This window comes from the organism of the source record quoted next, unplaced genomic scaffold (assembly GCF_019419815.1).
Source record: "Pyrus x bretschneideri cultivar Hongxiangsu unplaced genomic scaffold, Pyrus_bretschneideri_v1 Contig19, whole genome shotgun sequence".
NCBI lineage: Eukaryota > Viridiplantae > Streptophyta > Magnoliopsida > Rosales > Rosaceae > Pyrus > Pyrus x bretschneideri.
Window position 1 is genome coordinate 3,023,324 of NW_025999490.1, and position 12,494 is coordinate 3,035,817.

A 12,494-nucleotide genomic window follows, 5' to 3' on the forward strand; every position below is an offset into this window, starting at 1 on the left:
ATAATCCTTGTTCGTGAATTAATAAGTATGCCCCATGCATCCAGTGTAAGCTTGGACATATGTATTGGACATATAGACACGTAGGGCGGATTTATGACGTTTTTTTTTCATAACTTTTGACATACATTTGTTTACCGAAAAAAACTTTTGACATACATTTTTATGGAACACACTCTGTAATGTATGTTAAGAATTATTGTTCATACATCAAATTATGTATTGCAATTGCATGTGTGTGGGCTTGTTACTGTCAAAGGTGCGCGGATCCACCTTGGGGCAAGATGGGTCAGTTGGCTCCCCTCCCAAGCTTAGAAATTTTATATGAAAGAGCTAGGTGCTATCATTTGAAATCTGAGATGTCTTTAAAAGTTAAACTCCAACTGCTCGATGAATTGCCTTTATGGGCACTGGGTAGGGTAGTTGCTAGCCTTGTCTTTTTTTCAATAGGTTCACTCGGCATATGTTGACATGCTCGCTCAAAAACTATTGACATCAGTCAACATGCTCGTTTGGAAGGTATTGACATATGTCAACATACATGCAATATAACTTAGCAAATAACCTTAGACATACCAAGACTCGATGAAATACCGATTTGCATGTTTATTTCATCCTAAAAAATTTGCTTGTTGCTCATATTATTCTTATTGATCCCCGTAATATTTTCTAGATCTGCGATTGGTCATTGTCGTACTGCAACTGCATGTGCATGGACTTGTCATTGATCCATACATCAAATTTGTTTCTTCTACTATTATTGCCAACGCTCACTTTCTTAATTTTTATTTCCACTAAATTATTCAACCATCCACTATATTATAGTTGTACATTTAATTTCTAATTATATTTTTCTTTTTGTCAAAATTTGTCATTATATATACGACTAGTTTTTTTATTTTTTTAATACGATTAAAACATGAAAGCTTAATCGGAACCCTGTAGTATAAGAGTGTAGTCGAAATATAATCATTGTAAAGTTGATTATCGGACAACATACTTAAGTTCGAATCTCCTTTCTCTTGAGTCAATTAAATTAAAATATAGCTTTGAAAAAATAACACGAGGGTTTGAACTATATATATTATCAATAAAATATTTTATTTACAACAAGATTTTAATTAATTGAATTATCTAGGTCAGCCTCCTCGGCTATCCAACTGGACCTCCGCCCCACACCGCCACCGTATATATATAATATTCTCCTCCCACAGCTTCAAACTACATTTTCAGTCGGAGAAAGCCCAGAACTTGCAACAACAAATGCCGTCTCTTCCTACCCCAACTTTTTCTTCCTAGACTCCCCGGCCCTTCCTTACTATTTATACCCACCCACACACTCTCAAAACACAAACTATAAACTCCCTCCCGACGGCGATGACGGCGACGTCACTCCTCTCGCTCCTCCCCTACGCCGCCACCTTCCTCCTCTTCCTCCTCCTCCTCGAACAACTCTCCTATCTCTCCAAAAAAGGCTCCCTCCCGGGACCCACCGTCGTCCTCCCCTTTCTCGGCAACGCAATCCCATTAGTTTGCAACCCGACCCGCTTCTGGGACATCCAATCATCTCTCGCCAAGTCGTCCCCCGTCGGCCTCTCCGCCAACTACATCTTCGGCCGCTTCCTCCTCTTCGTCCGCGACACCAACCTCTCCCATAAAATCTTCGCCAACGTCCGCCCCGACGCCTTCGCCCTCGTGGGCCACCCCTTCGGCAAAAAACTGTTCGGGGAACACAACCTCATCTACATGACCGGCCAAGCCCACAAGGACCTACGACGTCGTATAGCTCCTAACTTCACCCCAAAAGCCCTCTCCACCTACACCGCGCTCCAGCAGAACGTTATCCTCCGACACATGCGGAACTGGCTCCGAATTTCGTCACTGTCCGGCCAGGACCCGATCCCGCTGCGGTTCCTGGTCCGTGACATGAACCTCGAGACCTCCCAGACCGTCTTCGTCGGTCCCTACCTGGACCCCGCCGCCCGCGAGCGGTTCAAGTCTGATTACAATTTCTTCAACGTCGGCCTGATGAAGCTGCCGATCGACCTCCCGGTTTCGCCTTTCGAAACGCTCGACTCGCCGTGAGCCGACTAGTCGAAACGCTGTCGGATTGCGCCAAAGAGAGCAGGAAGAGAATGGAAAATGGAGACGACGACGTCGAGCCTACTTGTCTAATCGATTTTTGGATGCACGAAACGGTTCAGGAGCACCGAACCGTAGGTGAAACTGGGTCGATCAAACCGGCTCCGGCTCACGCCAGCGAAGCCGAGATAGGTGCGCACCTATTCGACTTCCTCTTCGCGGCTCAGGACGCCTCGACGTCGTCGCTGCTGTGGGCGGTGACGCTGCTCGACTCGCACCCGGAGGTCCTGGAGAAGGTCCGCGAAGAAGTAGCTGGGATTTGGTCGCCGGAGTGGGACTCTCCGATAACGGCTGAAATGCTCTCGAAAATGAAGTACACCCACGCGGTGGCGCGCGAGGTGGTGAGGTACAGAGCTCCAGCGACGATGGTCCCGCACATTGCTGCCGTTGACTTTCCGTTAACGGAGACGTATACGATCCCTAAGGTACCGTTTGGTACGTAGGACGGGACGGAACAGAGTGGGACAAGGCGTTCCGTCCCACGTTTGGTGCGCCTAAAACGGGTGGAACGAGCTGTTCCAAGGGACGAGTTTTGGGTGAATTTTCGTTCCGCCTCACCCCCCTGGAACGACTCGTTCCACATCCGTGGAACACAAAATTATAACCTCTCCGTCTCCTTCTTCTTCCTCCTTGTTTCCATCCGAGGGCATCTTTGCTCCCGCTCCGTTCCGTTCCGTCCTGTCCTGTCCCGTCCCGTCCCATTCCGTTCCGTCCCGTCCCGTCTGCATACCAAACGATACCTAAAGGCACCATTGTGTTCCCCTCGGCTTTCGAGTCATGTTTTCAAGGGTTCACGGAGCCGGAGCTGTTCGACCCAGACCGGTTTTCGGACGAGAGGCATGAGGACCGGGTTTACAAAAGAAATTACTTGGCGTTCGGGGCCGGGGCCCACCAGTGCGTGGGCCAGAGATACGCTTTGAACCACCTTGTACTCTTCATCGCGATGTTCTGTACGTTGATTGATTTCAGGAGGCACAGAACGGACGGCTGCGATGACATCGAGTTTGTCCCGACTATCTGCCCCAAAGACGACTGCAAGGTTTTCCTGTCCCCGAGATGCACGCGGTTCCCCTCCGCCTCTTCGCCATGAGCGATTGGTCAAAAATGCCCCGGCTGCATCGGATTTAATTTGTTCGTTTTAAGGTTTACAAGAAGTTTCTAGGGTCCGGTCAAACAACGTGCTCTTCCGTCGTCGTTTCGTGCGTTCAATTGTGGGTTTCTTATTTGTGTATAGCTGTTTGAGATGGAGGGCCACGATTCTTTGGAAAAAGTGTGTATTGTTACGTCGATTTGGTGGATGTTATTTAATTGTTTTGTTTGTTGGCCTTGTTTATCTTGAACGTTTAAACCATGACATAACAACAGTCTAAGTAGTACGTGACGATAAAAGTGCCATCAATGCATGCAATGAGTGGAGAGAATTTCAACAGAGTTGAAAACAGGTACATAAAGTATCATAATATAAGTCATTAGATACTTGAAGAAAAATAAATATAACCATTTTTATTATAAAATTGGGTCTATTGAGCTGTATTTCTAGCACACTAATTTTTTTTCTTTAAAGAGAGAGAACTTATCTCGAGCAATTCCAGTAACAAGCGTATAAAATTAGTATAAAATTAGTAGTCATGCGACTAAATCGAATAACTCATAAGGAGGGACTCTTTATCAATTATGTTCCCTCATATTTTTAACATAATATTTTATAATATTAGCACGAAACTTAATGTTTAATTATAAAGTGATAGAAGAGCCACTTCTCAACAAATGGTCAGCTGCATGCGATCAAATCAAAGGAAAATGATCCTCTTTGTGGGGATTCGGGAGATAAAGCAATCACGATCGTTCATCGTATATTGTGAGATCTGTTTTAGTTATATATTATTTATATTCAATTTTAAATTTAAAATTTAAAATAATTTATGACTACATGATATACGATGAACGATCATGATTGTTTTATCCCCGATCTCCACAAAGAGGATCCCGCGAGGATCCTTTCCCCAAATCAAAGAAGTTGCATGCATGCTGGTGCCAGTCCCTGTCGTATGTATTTACTACAAAGTATGACTCGAATAGGTAAAAAGTTCATCAGTACTGTTACAGTACAGTAGATAATTTGTAGACAGATTGCTTTTAAAAGTGTGCGACAAGAGGAGGAAAGCGGAACGAATCGTTTGCTTGCTGCTGTGTTTGTGTTGGACAAACTTGTTCCTTTTTAGGGTTAGGGTTAGGGTTTCTGCAAAGTTACATGGTGCTGTCAAGGACCTGTATGCATGCGTGCATGTGTTTTATGGTCTGCGGCATGACAATACATAGCAGTATATGATTTGCGACATAACAATGTGATTCCACTGGTTTGGATCCATTGTTTGCCTATTGGTTCACCAGTAAAAAGTCATCTCTCTTTAACGGGTTTCTTGACCGGCCGGCCGGCTTAGACTACGCAAACTAAGTAAGGAGTTATTTGATAAATATTTCGTTTTTATTTTTTATTTTTACCAATCGCAATGCAATTGTATAAATACTGCAACCCAGCTGCAGTTTTAATGGTTGGTAGTGCTGTTACAATTGATTGAAAAAACTGAAAATTTTAATAAACAAAAATTTTGTGTGGTGATGATGTGTGAGTGGTCCTTAATATATGGATTTAATTAGATTAAATTATCAAAAGCTAAATATTGTTGTCACAACATCATTTGCAAGGACGCATGCACGTTAATTAGGATTAGTTTATTGTTTGTATTTTTCTTTTTGCTAGGAAGATTATGTTTGTGTTCAAGTTGTCCACTCTCACGATGTTGCTTTCAATCTTTATATTATTATTCAAAGGTTCAAATTGTTTATGTGTGGTTTTCTGGTCAGAAGTTTTTATATTTGTCAACTCGATCTTTCCAGAAAACTAAAAAACTTTTTCGTATGCTTTCTGTCTATTTGTAGTCAAACAGAGACGGTTGACTCCTTACATGTAACTAATTATTTGTATTCATATACAAATCACAGTTTAATACTTATACAAATATAATTCGATCAAAGAAAACGGTGTGATTGGGAAAGAAATGAATGATGTTACCACATATATTATGGCAACATTCATATTCATCTTTAGGCAATTGACATTTATTACCCATCATTTTCATGCAATGGGGACAAATTATGAATAATTTAGCGCCACATGGATTATTTGGGTCTTTGAGATATGCATAATTTTTTACTTTGGTCTCTAAGATTTAAAATCGATAGAATTGGTCATTGAGTTGGTCCACCATCAATCATTTTGGTTATCCGCATGAAAATCTCTGTTAAATAATGAGGAAACGACAAAAATACCCTCAAATTTTTGTCAAATCATTTTGGCCCGTTGTTTATAAAATTAAGGTTATTTTTGTCCTTCTTTAACAAAGATTTTTCAAGAAATGACCAAAATGATTGATGGTGAACAAACTCAGGGATCGACTCTATCGATTTCAAATCTTAAAGACCAAAGTGAGGAATTATGCTAACATCAGGGACTATTTTAGCTGAAAAGCCTTAAAAATTTGCCAATTTATCTGTTAAATAATGATGTGGATAATGTAAAACTCACAATTATTTATGATGCGGTTTTTAAATTCATTCCACTTAGATATGTCAAACTATAATTTACGATAACAAAGACTCAAATTCGGACACAATGGACAATTCCGACTACCGAGTCTAACCCGTAGGAGTATAAGGACCATGTCACATAGATGGTTGAGTATCTCATCATGACCTTATGCTTCCTTGAAATATACCATGGGCCCCCAAGCCACACCAAGACTCTGGTCGCATGGGCTTTGAGAGGCCCAAAAGATAGAAGCCCGAAATATGAAATAAAAATGGGCCCGAAGTCCAGCAAAATTACGATCCCGCCAGGCTGCCAAAGCTGCCAGCTGAGCCAATCAAGAAATTGAAACCACCGCCCATTGGCGATTGAAACCCTCCATCCTCCCCAAATTATCAATTGGGGATCGAAACAATGAGCGACAACTCCAAGACCAGAACTCTCTCCAGCGACCAGCAGGGCCAGAGCCAGAGCCAGAGCCAGCAGCAGTACTACGGCACTTTCCAAGGTGTCGCCAACTACTACCCTCCGCCTCCACAGCCTCCAGCTGAGCCGGTCGTCGGTTTTCCTCAGCCGGTCCCACCTCCCGGTTACTCCGGCCGTCCTCCCTCGCCTCCCCATCACCACCACCATCACCAACATGGATACCAAACGGTCACTGGTATGAGTTTTTATTTTCTTATTAATTTGTTGTTATTTTTATTAAATTAGGGTTTTGTGGTTTGAAGGTTACGCTGTTGTGGAGGGAAGACCTGTTAGTGAACGCCGCCTTCCTTGCTGCGGCATCGGCGTAGGCTGGTTATTGTAAGTTTATTCATTCGCTTTCAATCTTTACTCCAAGTTTTTATTTGTTGGGTTCCTTTGTTTTTGTGTTTCAAGGCATTGAGACCTTCAGAAGAATTCATAAATTTCCCACAAAACATATTGGTTATGGAAGATTTTTAGTCAAGAATTAGGATGGAAAGCTATCGGGATCGAAACCAATACAAAATAAGTTTGTTTTGTGGGTTGAACATCACCTGTGGCTGTACTAATCACCGTAAAAGGATGAAATAGTTTAACCAGGTATCGAACGAATACCATTCTGAATTTGGTGCTAGCTTCTGGTCTTAAGTAGTTTACATGGTTGGATGCGATATGTTCTTACAGGAAGCGGTTCATAATCGGATGATAATTTGTTGGACAAGTTATGAACTTTTAATTTGGGGAGTTCTACTAGTTCCGGAGTTCATCATAGGATCACGACAAGAAAAAGCCTTTTTGATGTTTTGTTATGAAATTTTAAATTTTTGACTTACAAGAATTGTTCCTTCCGCTTTCTTCTGGCTGGCTGTTGCTGAATACTGACAGATTACATTTTGACTCTTTCTGAAGGTTTATAACAGGGTTCTTTCTTGGAGGCGTCCCCTGGTATGTTGGAACTTTCATCTTACTTTGTGTGCGGGTGGACTACAGAGAAAAACCTGGATATGTAGCATGCGCGATAGCTGTAAGTGTTTCTTCCTTATGTTTCGTATCATAAAATGTACATGTCTAAGTAATTCTCCTCATTGTTTTACTTCCACATAATAACAGTTTTAGGATTCATGAAACGGTGATCGCTTGGATGTTTGTAAAATTTGCAACCAACAACACTTGGGCACTAGATGTATCCAGTTTTATTTGCTAACCATCCACATAATGGGAACTTGATAAGCGATGGCTCTGGTTGTTACTTTAATTGCTTGTTTGTTAGTCTTATCGCAAGACCTGCGATCTTGGTTAACCTCATCTGTGTTATGGATGGAGGGTCATCGTCCCTGGTTAGCCGTGTGTCTTAGTCTGTATTTCACTCGGATCTTTGCAAGCTATTCGCAGTAATGTCCACACTGCCTGTTTTAAGTCTACATACCTTTCCACGGATTTATTGATTGTTTCAGGCCACCATATTCTAATGCTAAGACGTGGTCCGATTGTGGTGAACATGGTATGCATGTTATGCTTTGTGTACACCGGGTGTTCTTTGTCATTGGGGTAATGCTATTTACATGCTGTTCGCTCCTGCCATACTCGAGTTAATTTAGAAAATAGAAATAGAAGTTGCACCTTGTATTTTTTTTGGGTTCGGTCTTTTGGCTGTGCTTTCATTTGAATTATGTTTTTACATTTTGCAGTCGATTCTTGCTGTGATGGCTGTTATTCTGGGCGTAACAAAGGGAAGTGAAAACCTGATGAGGTTTAATTAAGGACTCTGAACGATGATCTGATCCCGTGTTAGTACCTAGCATTCATTCGAAGGAGCTGTAGGGGATGGCTATTGCCAATTATCGTTACGTTGGCTTATCTTGCTTGTACATGTACTTGACAGAGAATATTGGGTGTTTGTAATTGTATCTCAGAATTTGCTAGCATTGCATTACTCAAAGTACATACATATAAAGTAGCAGGGAAGCAATGTTTATATGTAATAATCTGCTCTGATCCGTTTCATTCGATTTTCTTGCGACAAATCCAGATTGCCAATGCCATGAATTCTAAACGAAAGTCCATGAAAACATGGACTCGTCGCGTTACTCGTTAGGTATGCAACTGGCAATCCATCTGTCCAGAAATTACTTAGTGCCACTGTCGAATTGCCTGTTAGTAACATCACGTGACAATTTAACTGTTACACTTCAACTTCTGTTTTCATCATTCCCATTTGTTGGCATCACAAAATTCGTTTTAATCACACTTTTGGGTGTATTTTGGGTTTTTTAAACGGGCCTTACTTGTACAAAGCCCAACTGTTAGCAATTAAAAAAAGCTCATAATTTCTCCCTTCAATGGAAGTAGGGTTTCGTCCTCGTATATAAACAAAACAAAAACCCTAGCCTGCTCTTCTCACACCTGAGAGAGAGAGAGAGACAGAGAGGCCTCAGAGATCTTAGCCGCGTCTTCTCTGATTCTCCGACATGGGCGTTTTCAAGGTAACCCTGCGCATCTTCTTCTCCGATCTCCCCCTCTTCTCAGAAAGGGAGGTTTTAGGGTTTTGAGCTGCAATTAACGTCGTCGTTTTCGTGTTACAGTTCCACCAGTACCAGGTCGTCGGGAGGAAGCTCCCCACCGAGACCGATGAGCAGCCGAAGATTTACAGAATGAAGCTGTGGGCCACCAATGAGGTTCGCGCCAAGTCCAAGTTCTGGTATAAAACCTTCCCCTGTGCTCGGATTATCTGATCCCATATCTCCATGGTTGAATTTTGCTTCATTTCTGAAATATTAAATTGTTGATTCTGTTTGGATTAGGTATTTTCTGAGGAAGCTGAAGAAGGTGAAGAAGAGCAATGGCCAAGTTCTTGCCATCAATGAGGTTTGTTTTCACAGTTTATGAATGTGTAGAGACTGGTATTTAGGAATGCAGAGCCGTTGAGGTTTTAGGGTTTCGTAATCATTGACTTGATGTTCCAAATGCTAGATTTGAGATTATTCTTGCTGTTGTGAGAGATGGTATTTATCTATTTGTGTGGAATTCGGTTGCAGATCTTTGAGAAGAACCCGACAACCATCAAGAACTACGGTATCTGGTTGCGGTATCAAAGCAGGACGGGTTACCACAACATGTACAAGGAGTACCGCGACACCACGCTAAATGGTGCCGTGGAGCAGATGTACATTGAGATGGCATCTCGCCACAGGGTCAGGTTTCCTTGTATCCAGATCATCAAGACCGCCACCATCCCCGCTAAGCTTTGCAAGAGGGAAAGCACCAAGCAATTCCACAACTCCAAGATCAAGTTCCCGTTGGTGTTCAGGAAGGTTAGACCACCATCCAGGAAGTTGAAGACTACATACAAGGCGTCCAGGCCCAACTTGTTTATGTAATTCGGTCGATTGTTCAACAAGCTATAACAGGGGTTGGCCATCGGATAAGTGTCTGAATCGTTCTGGTGCTCTCGGTTGCTGTTTTTTGGGCTATTTGTTTTGAGTAACAAACAATTGGAGGACCTTTCGGGGTTCTAAACCCCCCAGTTCAAAATTTGATATCGATTATTTTTGTTGTTCTGTTTTCATTCATGTTGTTGAATGGAACCCTCGATTGTACGTTTGATTTATTTTGCTGTCTCGCCGGTTGTTTGTCGCCCGATGTTACTGCCTGTCGAAAAACACGGTGGTTTTAATGTTTCTTAAGTTATGGTTTAGACCTGGATTGATATTGAGGTGATTCTGAAAAAAGCTGGTATCAAAAAAAGTTTGGGAGTTGTTTTTGTGTTTGGTAAACATTCAACTTTAGCTTTTTTTTTCGTAGTTTTGGATGAAAAAAGCTAAAAACAAGAAGCTGCAAAACCTAATTTTGAAAAATTGGTTTTTTTTTTCACATTTGTTTTAGATAAAAGTTTACCAAATATCATAATTTTTTTTTTTTCCAAAAGTACTTTTTCCAAAAAGTTTAACAAACATTCTGCTGCTTTATTTCACAGTTGCTTATTCTCATAGCACGGTAGAATCAGCATTTTTTCAAAGCACAATAATACCAAACTAGACTTTAGTAATGTTCTTAAAGTAATTTTATCAGTGAATCAGAGTTTTATTTAGGGATTAAACCTTTTGGCACGGAAGGTAAAGTCATAACCCAATCAAAATCTTTATTAAAACCTTTGCTAAATCATGCCAGATATTCCAACTTCGATCAAAATTATGTGATATCTTAAGTACTAGCCACTCGTACATTTTAACCATGACTTTGAGCCCGTTTGGAAGTGACGGAGGGTATATAATCACTTTTTTGGGAATAATGTTTTGGGTTGCTAAAGTTTTTAAAAGCAACTTTTACAAAAATTTAGACTTTAATTGTGTTTGGTAAACGAAATAAAAAAAGATTCTAAATTATAAGTTCAAAATAGTAGAAAGCAAAAGCAGCTTTACACATATTTATCAAACTGACATTTTTTCTATAAAAGACAAATAAACAATATTAATTAATGAAGGTTCATATTTACTCTTAGAATCACTTTTGGTAAGAAACACACACAAGTGGTGTTGAGATTGGAAAAGGATCATCGTCAGATCATTTTCTTAGGAATCTTAGGAATTTCGCAATCATGTTCGTTTATCGTACATTGTACGGTCAGAAATTATTTAAAATTTAAAATTTAAATATAAATAGTACCTAACAAAAACTAACCGTACGATATACAATAAACGAACACAATTACGGAATCCTATAATCCCTGAGGATCATTTTCCGTTGAAATTGACCATGTACCTTAATATATGTACACCTCGTTGCTGCTTTTTAACGACCGTCTCAATCAAGGAGTCTGCTTTGTTCCTGTAACAATTCTATTATTGATGGAGGAAGGAATATTTTAATGAAAATAGAAACTGCAAAAATTCAAGAAAAAACTTGCCTACGCCTGTTTCATGACACGAACCGATACTTTAAATTTAATCTCATATTTCACTCATTTAATATAACAAATGTGAGAGACTTGCCTAAGAAAAATAAATATATGCAAGTTTTTGTCCTGCTTAAAATTCAAATAAGTCATTCAATACTACAGGCTGGTGATATTCCTCTTCACTTTGAAGTAAGGTATCTTAGGTTTCGAATCTCGTAGACAGCGAACTCAATACCAAATTAGATTGCTCATTATGGTTTAGCCGAATTCCCTTTTTTCTTAATGTAAAAATATCGACATACTAAAAAAAAAAATTCAAATAAACTGCAAATAAGAAAGAAAAACGCACTATACAAACATACACGTGAAGCTAAAGAGCAAGCTAGAAAAGCTAAATATGAGTTAGCTAGATTGTCATATCTAAAGTTTGGTTTTCTTTAAGACCTTTTTTGTGATTTGGCGTTAATCATTTGTATATAAAGACCAAAAATCACGGCAATTTCAACCTCCACTTTCAACTTTGGTTGAAGTTTTTGAAACTACCTACCTAACATTCATATCATTCCCCTTCTTTTGTTTTTAATTCTTTGTCTATATCTTCTCTCTCACACTATCTACCATCCATCAATCGCCCCAGGCTACAAATCCAATAGAAGGCAGACTTTCTGCCCTCCTGTTTGAGTGCCCTTCTCATCTTCTCATATTTGTGCAGTTATAGTTAAGTCATGTCAACATTTTATATTTCTATTTTTTTTTTGTCTTATTATCTCTATTAAAAAATCAATATAAAATGTTAACGTGGTTTAACCGTGATCGCACAAAATAGAAGGGGATGGGAAGGGCATCCAAACAGGAGGGCAAACAATCTGCCTTCAATCCAATAAGTTATTATAGCACAAACGGTTAATGGAAAAGCAAGTAGAGGGATTGATTGAATAAAATCCTTAATTTTATGGAGGTTTTTCACGGAATTATCAAAATTATTGACGGTAGACAAATTCAGAGACCACTTCTATCGATTTTCAATCTCAAAGACCAAAGTGAGGAGTTATGTAATCATTTTGACTAAAAAAATCAACTTTTATTTTTAGGGTTTCATGTCCATGGATCCATGTTAACATTACATTTCAGAAAAAAGTTTGAGCTTTGTACCTTAATAAAATACTTTTCAATGGAGAAAAAGCACTAATGTAATTCCAAAATTAAGATATAAATTAGAACATGACAAGTGATTTGCTCAGAGGTTTTCCTTTTCCAATTGAACTCTCCAAAGTGTTTTTCATACATAAAACTTGTAGTTTACTAAAATTTTCCTTTTTCTACTCACTTATGGATCATACCACATTGTCTAAAGCAAGACCAGCCTTGAAAAGTTACACATATATTCAACTTTTCCTTCTCCAAATTCTC

At 39.8% G+C, this 12,494-nt stretch overlaps 2 protein-coding genes across 4 annotated transcripts; both read left to right on the plus strand.

The window, feature by feature from the left end:
* Window positions 1–1,066: 1,066 nt before the first annotated feature.
* Window positions 1,067–3,472, plus strand: LOC125476409 (cytochrome P450 710A11-like). Its single transcript, XM_048582557.1, is given in 3 exon segments — window positions 1,067–2,041; window positions 2,044–2,574; window positions 2,886–3,472. Coding segments are annotated over 3 exon segments (1,542 nt in total). The 5' UTR covers window positions 1,067–1,374; the 3' UTR covers window positions 3,230–3,472.
* Window positions 3,473–6,073: 2,601 nt separating this feature from the next.
* LOC125476324 (60S ribosomal protein L18a-2) lies at window positions 6,074–9,797 on the plus strand. 3 transcript variants are annotated; one of them, XM_048582202.1, is made up of 6 exons: window positions 6,074–6,386; window positions 6,454–6,529; window positions 7,100–7,214; window positions 8,773–8,888; window positions 8,992–9,055; window positions 9,226–9,797. In XM_048582202.1, exons 1-6 carry the CDS (start codon window positions 6,140–6,142, stop codon window positions 9,565–9,567), a joined length of 960 nt encoding a protein of 319 aa, XP_048438159.1. In that variant the 5' UTR covers window positions 6,074–6,139; the 3' UTR covers window positions 9,568–9,797. The 3 variants fall into 3 exon arrangements, with proteins under 3 accessions (XP_048438159.1, XP_048438158.1, XP_048438157.1); XM_048582201.1 differs by lacking the exons at window positions 8,773–8,888; window positions 8,992–9,055; window positions 9,226–9,797 and adding an exon at window positions 7,879–8,194; XM_048582200.1 differs by lacking the exons at window positions 6,074–6,386; window positions 6,454–6,529; window positions 7,100–7,214 and adding an exon at window positions 8,521–8,673.
* Window positions 9,798–12,494: the final 2,697 nt, after the last annotated feature.

Excerpts from the sequence above, each read along its gene's own strand:
- LOC125476324 (XM_048582202.1), top strand. The coding sequence starts at position 6,140 with ATGAGCGACAACTCCAAGACCAGAACTCTCTCCAGCGACCAGCAGGGC. Across the intron at positions 6,530-7,099 it reads ATCGGCGTAGGCTGGTTATT|GTTTATAACAGGGTTCTTTC; the intron begins GTAAGTTTATTC and ends CTCTTTCTGAAG. Across the intron at positions 7,215-8,772 it reads ATGTAGCATGCGCGATAGCT|TTCCACCAGTACCAGGTCGT; the intron begins GTAAGTGTTTCT and ends TTCGTGTTACAG.